The following is a 24041-nucleotide window of genomic DNA, read 5'->3' on the forward strand; positions in this document are numbered from 1 at the left end:
TCCGTTGGTTGTGGATTCGCTTAGCTCTGTTAATCACCTGCTGCTTATGCTGTTTGGCATGCAAGGAGGCCTTTGTTATAGCTTCACCAGGTTGACAGCTAATTTTTAGGTATGCCTGGTGCTGCTCCTGGCATGCCCTCCTGCATTCTTCATTGAACCAGAGTTGGTCCCCTGGCTTGATGGTATTGGTAGAGTGGAGGATATGCTGCGCCATGAGGTTACAGATTGTGTTCAAATGCAATTCTGCTGCTACTAATGGTCCACAGTACCTCATGGATGCCCAGTCTCGAGTTGCTAGATCTGTTCAAAATCTGTCCCATTTAGCACAGTGGGTATCCTCAATGTGAAGGCGGGACTTCATCTCCACAATGACTGTGCGGTGATCACTCCAACTGTTACTGTCATGGACAGAAGGATCCGCAGCAAGCAGGTTGGTGAGGATGAGGTCAAGTATGTTTTTCCCTCTTGTTGGTTCCCTCAGCATTTGCCACAGACCCAGTCTAGCAGATATGTCATTTAGGACTCGGCCAGCTTGGTCAGTAGTGGTGCTACCGATCCATTCTTAGTGATGGACAGTGAAATCCCCCACCCAGAGTACATTCTGCACCCTTGCCACCCTCAGCGCTTCCTCCAAGTGATGTTCAACATGGAGGAGCACTGATTCATCAGATACTGATTCATGAGGGAGGGCGGTACGTGGTAATCAGCAGGAGGTTTCCTTCTCCATGTTTGACCCATGAGACTTCATGGGGTCCGGAGTCGATGTCGAGGACCCCAGGGCAGCATATACCACTGTGCTGTCACCTCTGCCAGGTCTGTCCTGATGTTAGGACAGGACATACCCAGGGATGGCGATGGTGGAGTCTGGGACCTATTTGTAAGGTATGATTTTGTGAGGATGATTATATCCAGTTGTTGTTCGACTAATCAGTGAGACAGTTCTCCCAATTTTGGCACTAGCCCCCAGATGTTAGTGTAGTGGACTTTGCAGCGTCGACAGAGCTGCGATTGTTGTTGTCGTTTCCCGTGTCTAGGTCGATAGCGGGTGGTCCGTCCGGTTTTATTCCTTTTTTGATTTTCCCTTTATGAAGCCATGCTGACTCTGCTTGATTAGATTATGCATTTCAAAATGCTCTGCTATTACATCCTTTATACTAGACTCTAACATTTTCCAATGACAGATGTTAAGCTAACTGACCTATTTTTTGTCTCCTTCCCTTTTTGAAATAAGGGTGTTACATTGGCAGTTACCCAATCCTCTGGGACTTTTCCAGAATCTAAGGATTCTTGGAAGGTTACTACCTGTGCATCCATTATCTCTGTAGCTACTTTCTTAAAAATCCTAGGATACAACCCATCAGGTCTTATTGGCCTTTAGCCCCATTAGCTTCCCTGGGACTTTTGCTCTAGTGATAGTTATTGTATTTATTTCCTCTCCTTCCCTTTTGCCCTTGATTATTTACCATTTTTGGAATGCTATTAGAGTCTTCTACCATGAAGACTGATGCAAACTATTTATTCAACCCCTCTGCCGTTTCCTGGTTCCCCATTATTATTTCCCCAGCCTTATTCTCAAAGGGGTCTATGTTCACTTTGGCTTCTCTCTTCTTTCTTACCTATTTAAAGAAGCTCTTAATGTCTGTCTTTATATTACTTGCTAGTTTACCCTCAAAGTTTATTTTCTCCCACTATTTTGCAGTCATCTTTTGTTGGTTTTTAAAAACAGTAGAGGTCCCCAGTGGTGGTACACTGACGCCATCAGCACAGGGCAAATAGCAGAAAATGCTATTTGTGCATGTGGGATTTGCAGGCCACAGAACATGAAGTCTGCGACACTGTTACAGTGAACATCGCAATGTTAAACGGCTAAACAGTCCCTATTTTATAACTGATGTTATAGTGAAACAACATTGACTGAGTCAACCATAAGCAGGGACATTCACCTGAAAGTGCAGATTGGTTAAGCACCTCAACTGTAAGACAGCAGCTCTGAATGCAGCACTCCCCAAGTGCAGCAGTGAAGTGTCAACTTTGACTTTTGTGCTGGAGTTGGACTTAACCCCCAACCTTCTTACTCATATCAACTAAGCCGCAGCTGACACCTATCATGAAGGATTTTAAGAGTGCTGACAGGTTGGTAACCAGTTTTCCAAAATGGATTTAAGGCAATTTCAAAAGAAGCACTGGCAACATGAGGAAATTTTTTTCACAAAGCAAGGTGTGTTGATCTTGAATGCACTGCTTTCAAGAGTGGTAGAAACAGATTAAATACCCGATTCAAAAACAGAATTACCTGGAAAAACTCAGCAGGTCCGGCAGCATCAGCGGAGAAGAAAAGAGTTGATGTTTTGAGTCCTCATGACCCTTCAACAGAACTGAGTGAATATTAGGAAAGGGGTGAAAGATAAGCTGGTTTAAGGTGGGGGGGGGGGGCGGGTAGAAAAGAAGTGAGTTGTAGGGACAAGCAAGCAGTGATAGGAGCAGATAATCAAAAGATGTCACAGACAAAAGAACAAAGAAGCGTTGAAGTTGGTGATATTATCTAAACGAATGTGCTAATTAAGAGTGGATGGCAGGGCACTCAAGTTACAGCTCTAGTGGGGGTGGGGGGGCATAAAAGATTTAAAAATAACGGAAATAGGTGGGAAAAGAAAAATCTATATAATTTATTGGAAAAAACAAAAGGAAGGGGGAAGAAACAGAAAGGGGGTGGGGATGGAGGAGGGAGTTCAAGATCTAAAGTTGTTGAATTCAATATTCAGTCCGGAAGGCTGTAAAGTGCCTAGTCGGAAGATGAGGTGAGATAAATACCCGATTCCCTTTGAAAGTTGGATATATATCTGAAGGGGACGTTTTTGCTGGTCTACAGGGAAAGACCAGGGAGGAGGTAGTTCCCATATGAATATAGGATTTAGGAGCAGGAGTAGGCCATTCGGCCCAATGAGCCTGCACCACCATTCAATAAGATCATGCTGATCTGGTTGTGGTCTCAACTCCACATTCCTGTCTGCCCTGTAACCCTCGGTTCCTTTGTCTATCAAAAACCTACCCTACTATGCCTTAAATAAGTTCAATGACCCAGCCTCCACTGCTTTCTGGAGAAGAGAATTTCACAGATTAACGAGCTTCAGAAAATAATTTTTCCTTATCTTTGTCTTAAAAGGAAAACTGCTTATTCTTAAACTGTGTCCCCTAGTTTTAGTCTCCCCCATAAGAGGAAGCATCCTTCCTGCATCCACTGTCAAATCACCTCTCATTCTTCTCAACTCCAATGAGTATAGACCCAACCCGTCTTCATCAGATAAGCCCTTCATTCAAAAGGCATGAGCCTAGTGAACCTTCTCTGAACTGCTTCTAACACAATTATATATTTTTTCAAATAAGGAGACCAAATGTGGTCTCACCACGGTCCTGTGCGGCTGTAATAAAACTTCCCTATTTTTATGTTCCATTTCCCTTACAATAAACACCATCATCCCATTTGCCTTCTTAATCCCTTGCTGTATCTGTGTAACAACTTTTTGCAATTCATGTACCCAGACACTCAAATCCCTCTGTACCACCGAGTTCTGCAATTTCCTCCATTTAAATAGTGGTCTACTTTTCTATTCTTCCTTTGCCAATCTTATTCACCCAATCTAAATGTAGATTTAAATCATCCATGATTATCACTGTAACTTTTTCAGAAGCTCCCATTATTTCTTGCCATCTACCCTTCCCTACAAGGTGGCTGCTGTTGAGCATCTATAAACCACTCCCACAAGTGACTTCTTACCTTTGCAATTGCTCGTCTCTACCCAAACTGAATCTACATCTTCATCTCTAGAACTAACAATTGTACCAATATCATCCTTAGTTAACAGAGCTATCCGTCCACCTTCCGCTAGCTTCCTCTCCCTCCTAAATTTCATGTACCCTTGAACATTCAGGCCTCAGTCTTTGTCAGCCTGCCTCTGTAATGGCTATCAGATCACGTATTTATTTCAATCTGTACTGTTAATTCATCTATTTTGTTATGGGTGCTGCAGAGCCTTTAGTTCTGTCTTTTTACTATTTTTATAACCTCTAGTTTTATCTCCTGGTGCACACTTTTATATACTTTCCCTTCCTGCCACGTTCTGATCATCATTTCCGATATTGCTACCTTGCTCTCTTCTCTATTTAACTTATCACATCTTCCCAAACTTATTCCTAACCCCACTATTCAGTTTAGAGACACTTATCCCAGTATGATTCAGGTGAAGACCGTCCCAATGGTACAACACCCACTTTCCCCAGCACTGGTGTCAGTGCCCCATGAATCAAAACCGATTTTACCCACACCAATCTTTGCACCACACATTTAACTCTCCAATCTGATTTACCCTACATTAATTTGCTTTTGGTTCAGATAGTAATCCAGAGATTATTACCTTTTGAGGTTCTGCTTTTTAATTTAACCCCAAGCTACTCACACTCCTTCAACAGAATCTCTTTCCTAGTTCTACCTATGTCATTGCTACCAATGTGGACCGCGGCAACTGGATCCTCCCCCTCCCAAGTTCCTGCAAGCACTCTCCAACCCAGAGCAGATGTCCCAAACCCTGCACCGGGCAGGCAACACAGCCATCTGGATTCATGCTCTCAGCTGCAAAGAACTGTCACAATCCTCCTAACTATATTGACCCCTACTAGCATGATATTCTTATTAACTCCCCGCACATGAATGGCTCCCTGTACCATGGTCAGTTCAGTCACCCAGCTTGTAGCTCCCGCTATCACCCATACAAGCTTCAAGAGCCTTGAACCAAAGTAGAGAGGTAGCGGATGGGATGGCAGTGCATGGAGCTCATTAGAATTCAAATTCATTACATTGAATACTCCATTACAATATTATGTTACAAGTCATGAATTACACCAGAAAGCATGACTGCACAATAACTACCCATTACCATAAAGGAACCAAATTCAAGAACATTTTTAATTTGTAACCTACCTTGTATTTTTCAAAACTCTTCAGAACCTTCAGCATAAAATGGCCTCTACTTTTATCAACATTTGCGTCAAGCAGACAATGTATTATCCAAGGATTTCGGTTCTGTTGGGCTAACCCCAGGGGAGTTTCTCCCTGGAAACAGTTCAGAAAATTTCAATTTTATCATTGTTAGAAGAAATCTGATAGCAACTTCCGAAAAAAATCCTTGGAGCTTCAGAAATACACCAGCAGTACACCAATATGCAGCTACACTTCAGGGTTGAGAACTACACTTACTAGGAAGGCCACATTGCTAAATCCCTTATCAATGCCAAAGAAACATGGGGATTTGAGTCAATGTACCTCCTGCTGCCTCAAAAGCAGGCCACTTATCCCAGCATTGTGCCTCTTGCAGCAAAAAGGACAATGCCCGTAAGAACTAAAAAGAGGAGAAAAAGGACAACACACCATTAAAAAGTGTATGCCCTTTCTACTCATCTCTCCCAAAAATTAGATTTACAAAACTATTCTCCGAGATAAAAGATTACAACTGTATAGAGGTATGGTAGTGTAATGGTTATGCTGCTGGGTTAGTAAGACTCAAGTCTTTTTAAAAATTTGATAATAAAATAAAAAGCTGGTAAAAGGGTCATAAGGGGAGAAATGGGGCTGATTCGGGATCAAAAAAGGGACTCATGCATGGAGACAGGGCTGTTGTATTAAATGAATACTTTGCATCTGCCTTTACCAAGGAAGATGCTGCCCAGATCATGAAGAGGTAGCTCAGACACTTAAAGAGCTTAAAATTGATAAGGTGATGGTATTGGATAGGCTTTATAACTTAAAGCTGATAAGGCACCATGGTTGGATGAGATGCACCCAAGGCTGAGAGTGTGGAAATCGCAGAGGCACTGGCCATGATTTTCCAATCTTTCAGAGGACTGGAGAATTGCAAATGTTACACAGGTCAGTCAGTTTAATCTCGCTGGTGGGGAAGCTTTTAGAAATGATAATTCGGGACAAAAATCAATAGTCACTTGAACAAACGCAAATTAAATAAAGAAAGCCAGCATGAATTCATTAATGGTAAGTCACGTTTAACTAACTTGCTTCAGTTTTCTGATCAGGTTAAAGCTGTTGATGTGCTGTACATGGACTTCCAAAGACATTTGATAAAGTGCCACACAATAGCCGCAAAGTTAGAGCTTAGGAATAAAAGGGACAATAACAGCATGATTACAAAATTGGCTGTGTGACAGGAATTAGCAAGTAGTGACTAATGGATGCTTTTCAAACTTGAGTAAGATTCATAGTGGAGTTCCCCAGGGTTCAACGTTAGGACCCCTGCTCTTCCTGATGTTCATTAATGACCTAGACTTTGATGTACAGGGCACAATTTCAAAATTTTCAAATGATACAAAGCTTGGAATTATTGTGAACCATGAGGAGGATAATGTAGAACTTCAAAAGGACCTAGACATGTTGGTGGGATGGGTGGACAAGTGGCAGATGAAATTTAATGCAGAGAATTGTGAAGTGATTCATTCTGGTAGGAAGAAAGCAGAGAGACAATATAAAATAAAGGAAACAATTCTAAAGGGTGCAGGGGCAGAGGGATCTGGGTGTATATGTGCATAAATCATTGAATGTGGCTGAGCAGGTTGACAGCATCATTAATAAAGCATCCTGGCTTTATCAAGAGGGGCATAGAGTATAAAAGCAAGGAATTTATGTTAAACCTGCATAAAACACTGGTTCAGCCTCAACTGGAGCATTGCATCCCATTCTGGGCACCACACTTTAGGAAGGATGTGTAGGTATTAGAGTGTACAGAAAAGATTCAGGAGAATGGTTCCAGGGATGAAGAACTCCAGTTATGTAGAAAGATTAGAGAAGTTGGGACTATTCCCGTTAGAGGAGATATGATAGAGGTATTCAAAATCATGAGGGGTCTGGACAGAGTAGATCGGGAGAAACTGTTCCTATTGGTGGAACCGAGACACAGATTTAAGGTAGTTGGCAAAAGAAGCAATAGAAACACAAGAAAAATCTTTTTTATACAGTAAGTGGTTAGGATCTGAAATGTGCTGCCTGAGAGTATGGTGGAGGCAGGGTCAACTGAGGCTTTCAAAAGGGAAGTGGACTATTATCTGAAAAGGAAATAAATGCAGGGCTACAGTGAAAAGACAGGGCAGTGGCACTTGGTGAATTGTACTCTCAGGCAGCACATTTCAGATCCTAACCACTTACTGTATGAAAAAGATTCTTCTTGTGTTTCTATTGCCTCTTTTGCCAACTACCTTAAATCTGTGTCTCGGTTCCACCAATAGGAACAGTTTCTCCCGATCTACTCTGTCCAGACCCCTCATGATTTTGAATACCTCTATCATATCTCCTCTAACGGGAATAGTCCCAACTTCTCTAATCTTTCTACATAACTGGAGTTCTTCATCCCTGGAACCATTCTCCTGAATCTTTTCTGTACACACTAATACCTTCACATCCTTCCTAAAGTGTGGTGCCCAGAATGGGATGCAATGCTCCAGTTGAGGCTGAACCAGTGTTTTATGCAGGTTTAACATAAATTCCTTGCTTTTGTACTCTATGCCCCTCTCGTCCTTCTAGAGGTAGTGGTTGCCGAAGGAGCCTTGGTGAGTTTCTGCAGTGCATTTTGTAGATGGTGCACACTGCTGCCACTGTTTGTTGGCGGTGGAGGAAGTGAACGTTTGTGGAAAGGGTGCCAATCAAGCGTGCTGCTTTGTCTTGGATGGTGTCAAGCTTCTTGAGTGTTGTTAGAGCTGCACTCATCCAGGCAAGTGAGGGGTATTCCTTCACACTTCTGACCTGTCCCTTGCAAATGGTGGACAGGCTCTGGGGAGTCAGGAGGTGAGTTACTCGCCACAGGATTCCTAGTCTCTGACCTGCTCTTGTAGCCACAGTATTTATATGGCTAATCCAGTTCAGTTGCTGGTCAATGGTAGCCCCCAAGGATGTTGATAATGGGGGATTCAGCGATGGTAATGCCATTGAATGTCAAGGAGTAATGATTAGATTCTCTCTTGTTGGAGATGGTCATTGCCTGGCACTTAAGTGGAAAGTAACATTTTCACCACACGTCAGCCCAAGCCTGGATATTGTCCAGGTCTTGCTGCATTTGGACATGGGACTGCTTCAGTATCTGAGGAGTTGCGAATGGTGCTGAACATTGTAATTACTGTTCGTTGATGATTGCACAAACAGTAATTTCACAAGTGCTGCTCTGGTAGAGTTCAGCTCATTCGGCTAAAAATTATAATACATAATTGTTATCTGTGGATCTACATACCTTACATTGACCAGTTTAATTCATTTTTTTCTGAATTACAGCCTAGAAGAGGGCATTGAAAGGTTTCATAACAGCAGAATGCAACTAAATGTGCAGCCTACTTAAAATATTCAGTCAAAATCATGCAAGACAGATAATAGGCATTATTTACCATTGCATTTTTAACTTCGACATTAGCGCCAGCATCCAGTAGTACATTCAATGCAGCCACATTTCCCGATATTACTGCCCAGTGCAGTGGTGTGTTTCTGTGTACTTTATCAACAGCATTTACTGAAGCGTTTAATTTTATAAGGAATCTGGTTGGTTCAGGCCTAGAAAAAAAAAGACAATATTATACCTGTCAACCTGGTTAAATAAGATACACCATTTTTGTGTGAATTCAAGATACAAATATCCTAGAATTACCCAATTATTCTGCTTGCTCCCATCATTAACGGCGTTTGTCCATTCATATCAGGTGTATCTACATCCTTAAAAACAGAACATATCTCAGTTCTAGAAAAAACAATTTTTGATTTCAATGAGATCGCGAACTGATTGGTCTGGGTTCTGCCGTATGTCCCTGAGAATTCAAAATAGGGAGAGAGAGGGAGCACTGTGGAAGTATGAACGGATTGCACTAAGCTAAATTTGACTGTTAACTGTTGGAAGGTTAAGATCTTTCCCTTGTGCCCACTCAAAAAGCAAACGATCAATGGTTCGAAGGCCAAGACAAAGCAAATTTCCTTCAGAACATTTAACCGTAATTGTAGGAATGGAGATCCGTAACTTCTGAAGCTTGCAACATTTCATCTAATGGCAGAAACGTGCAGCTGCAGGTGTTACTACACATCTCAGAACAGCGATGCTAGCAGTATACATACCAAATTTAATATAAATTAAATGCACACTAAGTATTAGATCTCAATTTCTCCTCAGCATTAAGTTTAGCAGGAACCTCTTCAAATAAGTGCATTTTATTATGACAATGCAAGACCTTTCACACCATGCGATAAACAAACTGACATACCTGACCTTTTGCCACAAGGTATGCTACAATAGGCATATGCTGAAACTGAACTGCAAGGTGAAGACAGGTGAATCCTTCCCGATCAACCAGAGAGGGATCTGCTCCACATTTCAATAGTAACACAACCATAGACAAGTGGCCTTGCCTGGAATATATTAAAAAGGACTCCTTATATGGTTAAAAAATCTCATTAGCGAAACTCACAAAGCCACAGTTAGAACTGCTATCTCTATTATTTTTACAGTCAGCAAACTGCAAAATATTTAATACTTATTTTGTTTAAGTCGATTTGTCTAATTAAAGAGCCACTGACACATTTCACATTTTCTTTTTTATCAGCATGGTTTGAATTTAAATACACTGTCTAGCTTCAGCTATAATTGTTGCAGAGTGCAGCAGGTCCTTTGCAAATTACACAAAATTTCCAATTTTTCATGCCAATCCGGTCAACTCTTTACTCCTCCACCTGCATTTCCTTGATTATTCACTTTCTATTCCTTCAACCTTTCCAAACCTTTCTGGACCTTAATAGGTCAGGGACTTCAACATTTTTTTTGTGTGGTAGCATTCAGTTATTGGAAGTAAGAATATTATTCACAGACAACGGAACAGGCAAATTGTTCCATTTTTCACTAATTTGGTGGGGTGGGGCGGGGGGGCGCAAAAGTAAAATAGAAAATAATTTCAAACACTGACACAGTGCTGCAGAATCAATTACCACGCTTATCTGCAACCAAGGTTACACTGCCAAGACTCAACAGTACTGCTAGCCTTTTATAGGGTATTAGTAATGCAATCAGGCAGCATTTGTAATAATAAATAACTAGGTTATTGTTACAAATATGAGGTTTATAAGATTGTTATTTTGGACCTGTGTCTTTGAGGGAAAAATGAAGTGGTCATGTGGCCTGTTCTAAAGTGCTTGACAACAGGTCTGGGTGACATGGCTGTTAAAGATTAAAGGGAGGACCAACTTGATTTGCAGGAAAGAAGGTGTAAGGTGTTAACACCTGGAGACAACAGCATACATCTGTGTTTACAGTGGTTAAACGGCTAGTCTCCAAAGTCCTTGGAAGGTGTTGAGAACATCAGGTTGTGGACAGTTTTGCTTTAAATTCTACATTTACTTTCAAGATTAAAAAAAAGAGTTGGGGTCTCAAGGATAGCTAATCAGCATTTCTACATGGATACCATGCCCATGTGATTCACAGCACCATGGACGTGGGCTTTGAGAGGGGTAGGGTTTCGAAGATATCCCAAAAACTCTCAGACACAGCCAGTCTGCCAGAATCCGGGAGAGAAAGAGAGAGAGCAGCTAGAGGCAGAAAAGCTCTCTCGTTTACCATGCAGGAACACAGTGGGATCTGCGCTCGGACTGAAAAGACCAAATTCATGAGGATTTGAAAGAGGGCTGGAAGATTCATATAGCTTGCGCTAGAGGGAGAATCTCCAGTTAAAAACCCTCACCGTGAAAGACAGTTCTGGGGTTAAAAGTTACTAGGCTGGGAAATATAAATTTTAAAATTCCTTGGTGTTCATCTAATTTGAAACAAGAAATGTGATCCAGTTAGCTATCAGTTTTAACACACAAGACATATGTATGTTAACCAAGATCAAAGACAAAACAATCAATGACATTACAAAATGAATAGTCTGCTCAGTTCTCCTATAACACAGCTACTAATAAGATTTTAAATTCAACTGTCAAATTTGAAGATTAATCTGAAGTTTTATTGAAGGACTAAAGTTTCTGAATAACTGTTGTACCAAATTAAGAGATTTTCCCCAAATTAAGATTGTTCACTGTCAAAGGTTTGTTGTGTGTAATAGTTGTCTTCAAATCCTGGAAATTAGCTAGATTTGGGGAGCAGATGAGTGGGAAGTGATTGGAGAAGTTATACATTGCATGTTCAACAGAAAACACTGCACGCATCAGGCTTTTCCATCCTCCATAAGAATATCTGGATCTTATGCCTAGAGAGCTAAATCACAATATTTTTCCGAAAATTGTTAGAGAATTAAGTATTTCTGCAACTCTACCTGGTGGCCCAATGAAGAGGTGTTGAATTTAAATCTCCACCCAGCTGGTCCACAATGGCGCCTTTTGAAACATAGTATCTGTGGATGTATTTTTGGTGAAGTTAATACATTGCAAACATACATCATGTAAATTTGTATTGGGCTATTGCACAATCTGAAGTAATGTAAGATTGATAACACACTTATTAGGAGAAGTAACAGGACTTACTTAACAAGCTCTATTCGGTTATTGATGGCTGCCCAGTGAAGCAAAGTCACATTCTCTTTGTCAGGCTGTCGGACATCATAACCAGCTTCTATTAGCTCTTTACATCTGTCAATTATTCCATATCTGAAAGTGCAAAATGAGGTCTTTGTTAGAAATGAACTGGAGGCAGAAGTGGACTGTACCCAAAGTTATGGAGTCAGTTTCTTGCAAATAGAAGCCAAGTTCATCCATAAACGTTGGCATGTATGAAACTGTGTTTCCCAGTCTATGAAGTCTTTTTGAAATGTAGGCATTGTTGGGAAACATAACAGCTGATTTGTGCATTGCAAGGTTCCACAAACACCAATGAGTTAACTGATCAGGTAATCTATTTTTATGAAGTTGACCAAGGGATAAACATTAACCAGATATTATTGCCATAAAGGGACTGCAACGAAGGTTCGCCAGACTTTGTTCCCAGGATAGCGGGACTGTCCAATGAAGAGAGAATGGGGAAACTGGGCCAGTATTCTCTAGAGTTTTGAAAAATGAATGTTGATCTCATTGAAACTTACAAAATACATATAGGGGTAGCCTGGGTAGATGCAGGTAAGATGTTTTCCCCAGTTGGGAGTCTAGAACCAGGGGACACAATAAGAGGGAAGCCACTTAGGACTGAGATGAGAAGAAATTTATTTTTTTTTTTACTCAGAGGGTTATGAAGGTTTGGAATTCTCTAGCCCACAGGGCCGTGGAAGCTGTCAATGAGTATATTTAAAGTAGAGATTGACAGATTTCTAAACACCAATGACATAAAGGCATATGGGGATAATGTGGGAAAAAGGCATTGAAGTGGGTGATCAGCCATGATTGTATTGAATGGTAGAACAGACTCACCAGGCTAAATGGCACACTCCTGCTATGTTCCTATGTTTCCATAGAACACCAGGAGAGCTTTTTTTGAAATATTCGTTCATGGGATGTGGGTGTCACTGGCAAGGCCATTATTTATTGCCCAACCCCTAATTGCCTTTGAGGAGGTGGCAGTGAGCTGCCTTCTTGAACCGCTACAGGCCTTGTGGCGGAGGTACAGCTATATGCTGTTCAGAAATTCCAGGATTTCAATCTAGCCACAGTGAAGAAGCAGCTGATATAGTTCCAAGTCAGAATGGTGTGTGGCTTGAACTTGCAGATGGTTATGTTCCCATGTGTTTGTAGTCCTTGTCCTTCTAGGTGGTAGAGGTCATGGATCTGGAAGTTGAAGAAGCCTTGGCGAGTTGCTGCTATGCATCTTAAAGACGGTACCTGCTGCAAACAATTTACGTTTACATAGCTCCATTAACATACAAAAATAGCCTGACGCACTGCACAAAATTGTGACCATGAGAAATAGAAGCCAAACCAAAGGAGACATATTAAATATGGTGACTTAAAGCTTGCTGAGAGAGCTGGGTTTTAATGCAGTTATGAACATACAAATTAGGGGCCAGGAGTAGGCCACTCAGCCCCTCAAACCTGCTTTGCCATTCAATAAGAGCATGGCTGATCTGATTTTAACCTCATATTCCTGCCTACCCCTGATAACCTTTCATCACTTGCTTATCAAGAATCTATCCAGCTCTGTCTTAAACATATTCCAGGACTCTGCCTCAGCTACCTTTTGAGGAAGAGCATTCCAAAGTCTCATAACCCTCAGAGAGAAAAAAAAATTCCTCGCCCCTGTCCTAAATGGGTGACACCTCATTTTGAAACAGTGACGTCGAGTTCTATATTCTCCCACAAAAGGAAATATCCTTTCCACATTCATCCTGTCAAGCACCCTCAGGATCTTATCTGTTTCAATCAAGTCACCTCTTACACTTCTAAACTCCAAAGGATACAAGGCTAGCCTGTTCAGCCTTTCCTCAGGAGATAACCCGCCCATTCCAGGAATTAATCTAGTAAACCTTCTCTGAACTGCTTCTAATATATTTACATCTTTCCTTGAATAAGGAGACTAATACTGTACACAGTGCTCCAGATGTGGTCTCACCAATGCCCTGTATAACTGAAGCATTACCTCCCTAATCTTGTATTCAATTCCTCTTGCAATAAACGATAACATTCTATTAGCTTTGCTAATTACTTGCTGCACCTGCATACTAATCCTTTGCGATTCATGTACTGGGACAGCCAGATCCCTCTGCATCTCAGAGCTCCGCAATCTCTCACCATTTAGATAATATTCCTCCTTTTTATTTGTCCTGCCAAAATGGACCTCATATTTTCCTACATTTTACTCTATTTGCCAGATCCTTTGCCCACTCATCTAACCTATCCATATCTTTGTGTAGCCTCCTTATGTCCTCTTCACAACTTACTTTCCTACCTACCTTTGTGTCATCAGCAAATTTAGCAACCATACAAATTCATCCAAATCATTTATATAAATTGTAAAGAGCTGAGGCTCCAGCACTGATCTCTGTGGCACACCACTTGTTACATCTTGCCAACCAGAAAATTTGCCATTTATGCCTATTCTCTGTTTCCTGCTATCCATGCCAATGCTAGCCTCCACACCATGAGCTTTTATTTTCCACAATAACCTTTGATAAGGCACCTTATCAAATGCCTTCTAAAAATCTAAGTACAGCACATCCACTGGTTCCCCTTTATCCACAACACCTATTACTTCTTCAAAGAACTCCAATACATTGGTTAAACATGATTTCCCTCTCACGAAGCCATGTTGACTACACCGGATTACCTTGAATTTGTCTATGTGCCCTTTATTTATGTGCCCTGTTATAACATCTTTAATAATAGCTTCTAACATCTTCCCTATGACAGATGTTCAGCTAACTGGCCTGTCGATTCCTGCTTTCTTTCTCCCTCCCTTTTTGAATAAAGGAATTACATTTGCTATTTTCCAATCTAATGGAACCTTTCCCAAATCTAGTGAATTTTAGAAAATTAAAATCAACGTATCAACTATCTCACTAGCCACTTCTTTTAAGACTCTAGGATGAAATCCATCAGGAACCCTTAGACTTGTCAACCTGTAGTTCCAACAATTTGCTAAGTACTACTTTCTCGGTGGAGTTCTTCCTTCCCTTCCAAGTCCTGATTTACAGTTATTTCTGGGATATAACTTGTATCCTCTTGGAGGAGAAGGAGGTGGAGAGCCAGCTGAAGGCACAGCTACCAAAGACGGGCTGAAGGGAGAGGTGGATGCACAAAACGCAAGGGTGAGAGGAGCAGTACACCATCAGGCTTCTCTTGAATGAGTGCGCTAACTACTGTCAGATTAGGAACAGAATTTTGTTGTCGATCCATTGTTACATTTCATATTCAAGCAGGCAGAAGTGACTTCCGTCCTGTCAGAATGGCCTGGATTTGAAAAATGGGTACCAAAGGTGAAAGACAAAAATGAATTCGCAGTCCCATCTTGTTCCCTTCTCTCTTCCATCTCCAAATTAAGTGAATTTTGTGGCCATGAAAGGGAGGTCAGCGCTAGAAAATTGAACACTTTTGGCAACAAACCCATCTTGAAATGGGTCAAGATTGCTTACTTATTTCATGTAGAAATCTTATATGCAGAGCGCAAATTTTCACCTTCTCTGAGCTGCAGAAGAACCCAGGGCCTAGAAATGGAAGTAAACTAAGATGGCGAGCATCGGCAGTTCTTCAGTTGTGTTTTTGAAGTCCCTACTTCAAAACAGTTGGAGAATTTGTCTTGGTTTGGCACAATGGCAAGTAGATTTCACCACAACTATCTCACAGAAACATGACACTCAAAATTGATACCGGACAATTTCTTAACATCTTGAATTTGCTTCCTGTGAGTCAAACTGCAAGGGAAGTAACAGCAAGGTGTTTCAAGCATTTTTGGCAGCGGAGAGACACGGTAGCATGGGTTAGAATTAATAGCCATGCATTCTGTAAACTCAATTAACATGTGGTGTATGTTACGGAGAACATCTTTGGTGACTTATAGGAATTGATATCTTGTTTCTGGTGCCACTAAGTACAATGTAATCTGGACTGCTTTAATACTGTTCTCTTTACGATGGGAGTTCAACACCTGTAAGACTCCTTTCCAAAAAAATTTAAAGAACTAAATTAGAACATTGTGTGACTGATGCCTTCATACTGTGGTTTCCAACAAAATGCTTGCTGAAATTCATTGACCAGGTTAATACACCATCATCCCAATTTTGTTGATTTAGTTTAATTGTTTTCATTTTAAAAGATTATCAGGGTTTGTGCAGGTGGGGGGAGGGGGAGCGCCATCAGGGTTGTGGGGGAGCTGAGCGCCATCAGGGTGGGGGAAGAGGGCTGAGCACCATCAGGGTTGGGGAGGGGGGTGCTGAGCGCCGTCAGGGTTGGGGAGGGGGGGGGAAGCTGAGTGCAGTCGAGGCATGGGTGAGGTGGGGTGAGGAGTGAATGGGTGGGTGGATGAGAGGTGGGTGAGGGGGGTTGGGTGGGTGCCGTCAGGGGGGCTGGGGGGGTGGGTGCCATCAGTGAGGGTGGGGAGGGTGGATGCCGTCAGGGTTGGCGGGGGGGAGTGGGTGAGGGTTGGACGGGTGGGGTGGGTGTCAGGTGGGGTGGGGCCGTCAGGGTGCGGGTGTGGGTGGGGCCGTCAGGGTGGGGGGGCGCGTCAGGGTGGGGGTGGAGGGGGGGTGGGTGGGGGAGGTCCGTCAGGGTGGTAGGGGGTGGGTGGGTGGGGGAGGTCCGTCAGGGTGGTAGGGGGTGGGTGGGTGGGGGAGGTCCGTCAGGGTGGTAGGGGGTGGGTGGGTGGGGGAGGTCCGTCAGGGTGGTAGGGGGTGGGTGGGTGGGGGAGGTCCGTTCAGGGTTGGTAGGGGGTGGGTGGGTGGGGGAGGTCCGTCAGGGTGGTAGGGGGTGGGTGGTGGGGGAGGTCCGTCAGGGTGGTAGGGGGTGGGTGGGTGGGGGAGGTCCGTCAGGGTGGTAGGGGTGTGGGTGGGTGGGGGAGGTCCGTCAGGGTGGTAGGGGGTGGGTGGGTGGGGGGAGGTCCGTCAGGGTGGTAGGGGGTGGTGGTGTGGGGAGGTCCGTCAGGGTGGTTAGGGGGTGGGTGGGTGGGGGAGGTCCGTCAGGGTGGGTAGGGGGTGGGTGGGTGGGGGAGGTCCGTCAGGGTGGTAGGGGGTGGGTGGGGTGGGGGAGGTCCGTCAGGGTGGTAGGGGGTGGGGTGGGTGGGGGAGGTCCGTCAGGGTGGTAGGGGGTGGGTGGGTGGGGGAGTCCCGTCCGGGTGGTAGGGGGTGGGAGGTCGGGTTGGGGGGAGGTCCGTCAGGGTGGTAGGGGGTGGGTGGGTGGGGGATGGTCCGTCAGGAGGTGGTCAGGGGGGTAGGGTGGGTGGGGGGAGGTCCGTCCGGGTGGTAGGGGGTGGGTGGGTGGGTGGGTGGGGGAGGTCAGTCAGGGCGGTAGGGGGTGGGTGGGTGGTTGTGTGGGGGGTGGTGGCGGTGCCAGCAAGGGGGGGCGGTATTAGGGTGGTGGGGGTTGATGGGTGGGGCCGTTGGGTGGGTAGGGGTGGGTGGGGGTGGGTGCCAGCAGGGTGTGCGGCCATCGGGGGGGGGGGTGGGGGGGGGGGGGGGGTCGGTGGGGGGATCCGTCAGGGTGTTGGTGGCGAGGGGGCGGGGCCATCAGTGTCGTTGGGGTTGGGGGGGGGGGGTGCTGTCAGGGTGGGGGAGGTGGTTGGTTGGGGTGGGGGGCTGTCAGGGTGGGGGGGGAAGGTAGGTGGGGATGCGCCGTCTGGGTGGGGGGGCTGAGCACCATCAGGGTTGCGGGAGGTCAGCACTGTTGATGTTGCAGGGGGTGAGCATTGCTGGGAGGGGAGGGTTGAGCCATGATAAACAGACACCGCTCATCATCCCCACAACCCCAAAGATGCTCATCCTCTGCAACCCCGACGGCACTCACCCACCCCCGTCCCCCCACCGCAACCCCGATGGTGCTCACCCACCCCCTTCCCCCCACCGCAACCCCGGTGGTGCTCACCCACACCCGTCCCCCCCACCACCACCCTTGTGGCGCTCACCTGCCCCACCACCGCAACACCAACGGTGCTCACCCACCCCCCAATGCAACCCTGACAGCGCTCACCCACCCCCGTCCCCCCACCACCACAACCCCAATGGCACTCACCCGCCCCCGTCCCCCCACCACCACCACCCTGACGGCGCTCACCTGCCCCACCACCGCAACCCCAACGGTGCTCACCCACCCCCCAATGCAACCCTGACAGCGCTCACCCACCCCCGTCCCCCCACCACCACAACCCCAATGGCACTCACCCGCCCCCGTCCCCCCACCACCACCACCCTGACGGCGCTCACCTGCCCCACCACCGCAACCCCAACGGTGCTCACCCGCCCCCTAATGCAACACTGACGGCGCTCACACACACCCCCGCCCCCCCCCCCCCCCCCCCCCCCCACCGCATCCCCTATGGTGCTCACCCACCCCACCACCGCAACCCCACGACCCCGACAGTGCTTACCCTTGACCCCGCAGCTCCTGACAATGCTGACCATCACCCCGCATCCAACATTGCTCACCCAGACCTCCCAAAGAAGATGGGGGAAGCATGCTGGAAAGTGGAGTTGAGGCAAAAGATCAACCTCAATGGCGTGCTGAATGGCGGAGTGGGCTTAAGGGGCCAGATGGTCTACTCCTGCTCCTATTTCTTATGTAATGTCAAGACAACCACATTAACTGATGGCTTACATGCTAGGCATACTCGCACTCACAAAGCACTTACTGTGTGGCTTTTACAATATCCCAGTTGCTGTAGTCTTGCATGAAAGCAAGGTCACTGTGATGTTCAGCGGGGCTTGCGGCTTGATCTGAGTTGTTGTACAGTTCCTCTCTGCTGTTGCCATGAGATCCTTGTTTGTGTGGTTCATGGTGCTCATGAGGGCAGTTGAGTTGACACTATAGATGAAATGTATTAGTAGTAATGAGACAGAGAAGTGACATGGGGGAGAAGTCTCCCTTTTCTATGCCATGTATTATATCAGTTGAGAGGGCAGTTAGCCAGTCCGAAAAGTGAACAGTTTGACTACTACTGCTGCCTATCCCACCTCCTTACAAGAATACTCATTACCTCTTTCTTCCATCTTGCCCCTCCCATCCCAACTGCAGTTCTAAAGTTAGCTACTCAACACAAAAACAGGTACAAAACCTACCACGAGAGACTATCAATGCAGAAAATGCTAGAGTCCATTATTAAGAAAGAAATAGCAGGACATTTAGAAAAGTTTAACGCAATCAAACAGAGTCAACGTGGTTTTGCGAAAGGGAAATCATGTTTGACAAATTTACTAGAGTTCTTTGAGGATATGACAAGCAGGGCTGATAAAGATGTCGTGCAGTGCATTTGGATTTCAGAAGGCATTTGATAATGTGCCACATAAAAGGTTATTGCACAAGATAGCAGCTCACATTATTGGAGGTAATATAAAAGCATGGATTGAAGACAGGGAATCAGGATTACTGGGCTTTTTCAGGTTGAAAAACTAGCGGAGTGCCACAAGGATCAGTCCCAGGGCCTCAATTATTTAGTAGTTATATTAATGACTTGGTGGAGGGGGCAGAGTGTAATGTATTCAAATTTGCAAAATTAGACGGGAGGGCATGTTCTGATGAGGACATAAGGAATCTGCAAGGGATATAGATAGGTTGAGTGAGTGGGCAAAAAACTTGGCAGATGGAGTTTAATGTAGGAAATTGTGATGTCATGCACTTTGGTAGGAAGAATCAAAAGTCAGACTATTATTTAAATGGAGACACACGCCAGAAAAAGTGCAGTACAGATGGATCCGGGTTTTCTTGTGCATGAAACACAAAAAGTTAGCACGCAGGTGCAGCAAGTAAATAAGAGGGCAAATGAACTTTTGGCCTGTATTGCTAGGGTGTTGGGAGTTTAAAATTAGGGAACTCATGTTACAACTGTATAGGGTGTTAGTGAGGCCGCACTTGGAGTACTACGTACAGTTTTGTCCCTGTATTTAAGAAAGGATATAGTGGCACTGGAGGCAGTTCAAAAGAGATTCACTCAGCTGATTCCTGGGATGAAGAGGTTGACTTATCAAGAATTGCTAAACAAGTTAGGCCTTTATTCATTAGAGTTTAGAAGAATGAGGGGTGATCTTATTGAAATGTACAAGATTCTGAAGGGGCTTGACAGGGTAAATGTTGAGATAGTGTTTCCACTAATGGGGGAATCTCAAACTAGGGGACATAGTTACAGAATAAGGGGACACTCATTTAAAACTGAGATGCGAAGGAATTTCTTCTCTCCCGAGGGTAGTGAATACCTGGAACTCTCTACCCCAGAGTTGTGGAGGCTAGATCACTGAGGAGGTAGATAGATTTTTGAAATATTGGGGAGTTGAGGGCTATGAGGAGCTGCCACGAAAAAGGAGTTGAGGCCTGGGGTGGAACAGATATGATCTTATTGAATGGCGGGGCAGACTTGAGGGGCCGAATGGCCTACTCCTGCTCCTATTTCTTAGTTCTTATAATGATCATTGTAAAAATAAAATGAGCTCTAATCTACGAACTGAAAGTGATAAACAAATTTAAAAGGAAGTATAGCTTGTGAAACAAGTGAAACTTCATCTGCATTTGTTCAAGATGCTTCATTTGCAGGTGTAAGTTCAAGGATTCAGCCAGCAGAGCTTTGGAGTTCGCAATTCTTTAGATTTGAATTAACAAAATACAAAAAATATTTTGTAGCACCTGCGGCATTTTGTGCTTTTACATTTAACATGCATTTCTTCTAATATCCCTGGTGAATAAAAATTATTCAGGTTTTGTTTACCAGTCTCAGGTGCACCACCCTTTCCAGACTCAAGATTTTGCTGAGAAAAGGGCAAAAATATTACAGCATCAATAGAAATGCCAGTGACAAAAACTCAAATTAACTCAGTTCAAGAAAAAAAAATACCTGCAGTCCATTTGCTACCAGTGACAGCAAGTCCGTTCTGAAAATTCTTAGCCGGGTAAACTCACTGAGCTCAGGATGATTTACTGACTTTCTTTGCATCAACCTAACCCCCATCTCACCATCAGTAACAAGAGCAGGAATCATGTACAAATCCAATTGCTCCATGGCACAGCATGCAGAAGCAGAATATATGGATCTTATACATATATAGATGCTTTAATACAAAGTTCAAGAGGGAACAGGTTGCATGGCATTCAGAACTCTCCCGAAAACTTATTTTGGAAGTGTTGCCCCAAGTGGACTTAGATAAATAATTAGAGCACTACCACTTGAGAGTTTCTTCTCAAGTTAGCATCCTATTAAGTTCTCAGTCCCCAAACTGATCTGAAGCAAATCAGCTACTCTTTAAGCTTCCCATCCACAGGCAAGAGGAATAGTCATTGATTCAACCCCAGGACTCACATTTCACCCCAGTCTACCTGCCCAGATACAGTGGGTTAGGTCCTCTTCCCCCAGAACAAATACACAGCGATGAGGTGCAATTAACCAGGAGAGGGGAATAGGCTGAAGTGCCGAGGGCCTCAGACCGTCAACCCCCATATATAGGGTGCACTGACTACCCTCCTTCCCATTCCCATAGGGCCCTTCCTCAGCCACGCCTCCCTCTTCCCCATCACCCACTACCCTCACTTCCCATCACCTACACCCACCCCTTCTCCCTGTAACCAACCCTCCCCCATCCCCCTCACCTCAACAACCTGTCACCCCTCTCCACATCATCACCCCTCGCCCCACCTTCATGTCATGTCCCCCCACTTCCCCGTCGCCCCCCCAGCTGTGCACCCCCTCCCATTCGTGCCCCCCCAACCTTCAACCCCCCTCCCTGACAGCCCCCTCCTCCAACCTTCTTCCCCATCCCCATCAGCCCCACCCCACAAATTTCCCCCCGCCCCCCCCAAACTTCCCTCCTCCCAACATTTCCCCCTCCCCGTCACAACCATCCCCAGCCTACTCCACCTCTCCATAACTACCCCTTCCAACCCCCACCTAGCCCCTCCCCCACCACCACACCCCATCTCACACCCCTCTCCCCCCACTAACATTCTCCTCACCCCATGAATCATCCCCTTCCCTCCCCCGATCATTGTCATCCCCCCTCCCTCCCTGCACCGTCGTCCCCCCTCGTTGTCCCCGTCCATCGTTGTCCCTCGCTCCCTGCCCCGTCGTCGTCCCCCCTCCCTCATTCCCTGCCCCGTCGTCGTCCCCCTCCCTCGCTCCCTCCCCCGTCGTCGTCCCCCCTCCGTCGTCATCCCCCCCTCCCCTGCTCCCTGCCCCGTCGTCCCCCCTCTCCCGCTCCCTGCCCCGTCGTCGTCCGCCGCTCCCCCGTCGTCCGCTGCTCCCCCGCTCCCCCCCCATCGTCGTCCCCCCTCCCCCGTCATCGTCCCCCCCTCCCCACTCCCTCCCCTGTTGTCGTCCCCCCCTCCCCGCCCCGTCGTCATCCCCCCTCCCACCCTCCCTCATCGTCGTCCCCCCTCCCACCCTCCCTCATCGTCGTCCCCCCTCCCACCCTCCCCCGCCGTCCCCCCTCCCACCCTCCCCCGTCGTCGTCGTCCCCCCTTCCACCCACCCCCGTCGTCGTCCCCCCTCCCACCCTCCCCCGCCATCCCCCCTCCCACCCTCCCCCGTCGTCGTCGCCGTCCCCCCTCCCACCCTCCCCCGTCGTCATCGTCCCCCCTCCCACCCTCCCCCGTCGTCGTCGTCCACCCTCCCACCCTCCCCCATCGTCGTCCCCCTCCCACCCTCCCCCGTCATCGTCCCCCCTCCCACGTCATCGTCCCCCCTCCCACCCTCCCCCGTCGTCGTCCCCCCTCCCACCCTCCCCCGTCCCCCCCTCCCACCCTCCCCCATCCCCCCTCCCACGTCGTCGTCCCCCCTCCCACCCTCCCCCATCATCCCTCCTTCTCAAGCCCCCTCCCCCTCTCCTCCCCTCCCCCCTCTCCTCCCCTCCCCCCTCCCCCTCTCCTCCCCTCCCCCCTCCCCCCCCCTCCCCCTCCCCTCCCCCCCTCCCCCCCGCTCCCACTCTCCTCCCCTCCCCCGCTCCCACTCTCCTCCCCTCCCCCGCTCCCACTCTCCTCCCCTCCCCCGCTCCCACTCTCCTCCCCTCCCCCCTCCCCCTCTCCTCCCCTCCCCCCTCCCCTCCATCATCCCTCCTTCTCAAGCCCCCTCCCCCTCTCCTCCCCTCCCCTCCATCATCCCTCCTTCTCAAGCCCCCTCTCCCCCCTCCCCCTCTCCCACCTCCTCCCCCTCCTCAAGCCTCCTCCCCCATCACCCTACTTACCCCTATCACCCTTCATTGCATTAATTACCCCCTTGCCGCTCTCACGCCCCCCTCCTCCTCCTGCCCCCTTTCGGAATTGGGGAGGGTGGCGGGGTGAGTTTTACCCTCGTTTTTACCTCAGGATCGCTGACGGGCCACTCCATCCGCCCTTCTTCCTCCTCCTCCTCCTCCTCCTCCTGCTGCTCCTCCTCCTCCTCCTCCTCGCCGCTGCTGCTGCTACTTCCTGTCCCGCGCGCTCTGTTTGCCGGTTGCCATCGCCCCTACGTCGCCGGGTCAATCGCGTCATCACGCACCTCTCCCCCCACCCCCCCGCCCTCCCAACAGCTTTGCGCCTTCAACGTCATCACGTACCTCACGTTCGCGCCGCCACGTTATGGCTTGGCAGCAAGCCCGCTGCGGGGACACAGCTGATTGGCTGAAGAGTGGCCCCAGAACATGTATCAATAATGTCGCAGCAGGTGCAATGCTTATGGAGCATCTTTTACGCATGCGCCCTTCGTGTTACACAGGCAACACCCGTGCAAAACAAAATAAAAATGAATGGCTCCAGTGTTAAATAACGATTGGGTTCTCATCACAATTTCTTTCGAACGGCACATAAAACCAAAGGCCCTTGTCTGTCCCCTCATGTATTTGTAAAAGACCCCATGGGGCCATTCTGAAGAACACCAGGGGAGTTATTCCCCCAAGTCCTGGCTAAGTCAGTCAGCATCTTGCAAAAAAAAAATGTTTATTGTCACATTGCTGCTGCTGGGAGTTTGCTGTGTGCAAATTGGCTGCCATGTTTCCTAAATTATTACAGTAACTACACTTCAAAAAGTTAAAAACAAAAAAAAACAAAAAAACTGCGGATGCTGGAAATCCAAAACAAAAACAGAATTACCTGGAAAAACTCAGCAGGTCTGGCAGCATCGGCGGAGAAGAAAAGAGTTGACGTTTCGAGTCCTCATGACCCTTCGACAGAACTTGAGTTCGAGTCCAAGAAAGATTTGAAATATAAGCTGGTTTAAGGTATGTGTGTGGGGGGTGGAGAGATAGAGAGACAGAGAGGTGGGGGGGGGGGTGGTGTGGTTGTAAGGACAAACAAGCAGTGATAGAAGCAGATCATCAAAAGATGTCAACGACAATAGTACAATAGAACACATAGGTGTTTCCGACTAGGGACTTTACAGCCTTCCGGACTGAATATTGAATTCAACAACTTTAGGTTGTGAGCTCCCTCCCCCATCCCCACCCCCTTT

The 24041-nt window shown here is 46.7% G+C and overlaps 1 protein-coding gene across 3 annotated transcripts in view; it reads right to left on the reverse strand.

The window, feature by feature from the left end:
• Positions 1-22999, reverse strand: part of LOC121283335 (palmitoyltransferase ZDHHC13-like) — a 60497-nt gene extending 37498 nt beyond the window's left edge. For all 3 annotated transcript variants that reach the window (XM_041197804.1, XM_041197805.1, XM_041197803.1), the window contains exons 1-8: positions 22917-22999; positions 18273-18445; positions 11540-11662; positions 11332-11409; positions 9292-9436; positions 8688-8752; positions 8431-8593; positions 4976-5107 (exon numbers count right to left, since the gene is read on the reverse strand). In XM_041197804.1, coding sequence (XP_041053738.1) covers positions 4976-5107; positions 8431-8593; positions 8688-8752; positions 9292-9436; positions 11332-11409; positions 11540-11662; positions 18273-18445; positions 22917-22943 — 906 coding nt within the window. In that variant the 5' untranslated portion in view covers positions 22944-22999. The remainder of the gene's footprint in view (positions 1-4975; positions 5108-8430; positions 8594-8687; positions 8753-9291; positions 9437-11331; positions 11410-11539; positions 11663-18272; positions 18446-22916) is intronic.
• Positions 23000-24041: the final 1042 nt, after the last annotated feature.

This window comes from Carcharodon carcharias, chromosome 10 (assembly GCF_017639515.1).
Source record: "Carcharodon carcharias isolate sCarCar2 chromosome 10, sCarCar2.pri, whole genome shotgun sequence".
In the NCBI taxonomy this organism is placed as follows: Eukaryota; Metazoa; Chordata; class Chondrichthyes; order Lamniformes; family Lamnidae; genus Carcharodon; species Carcharodon carcharias.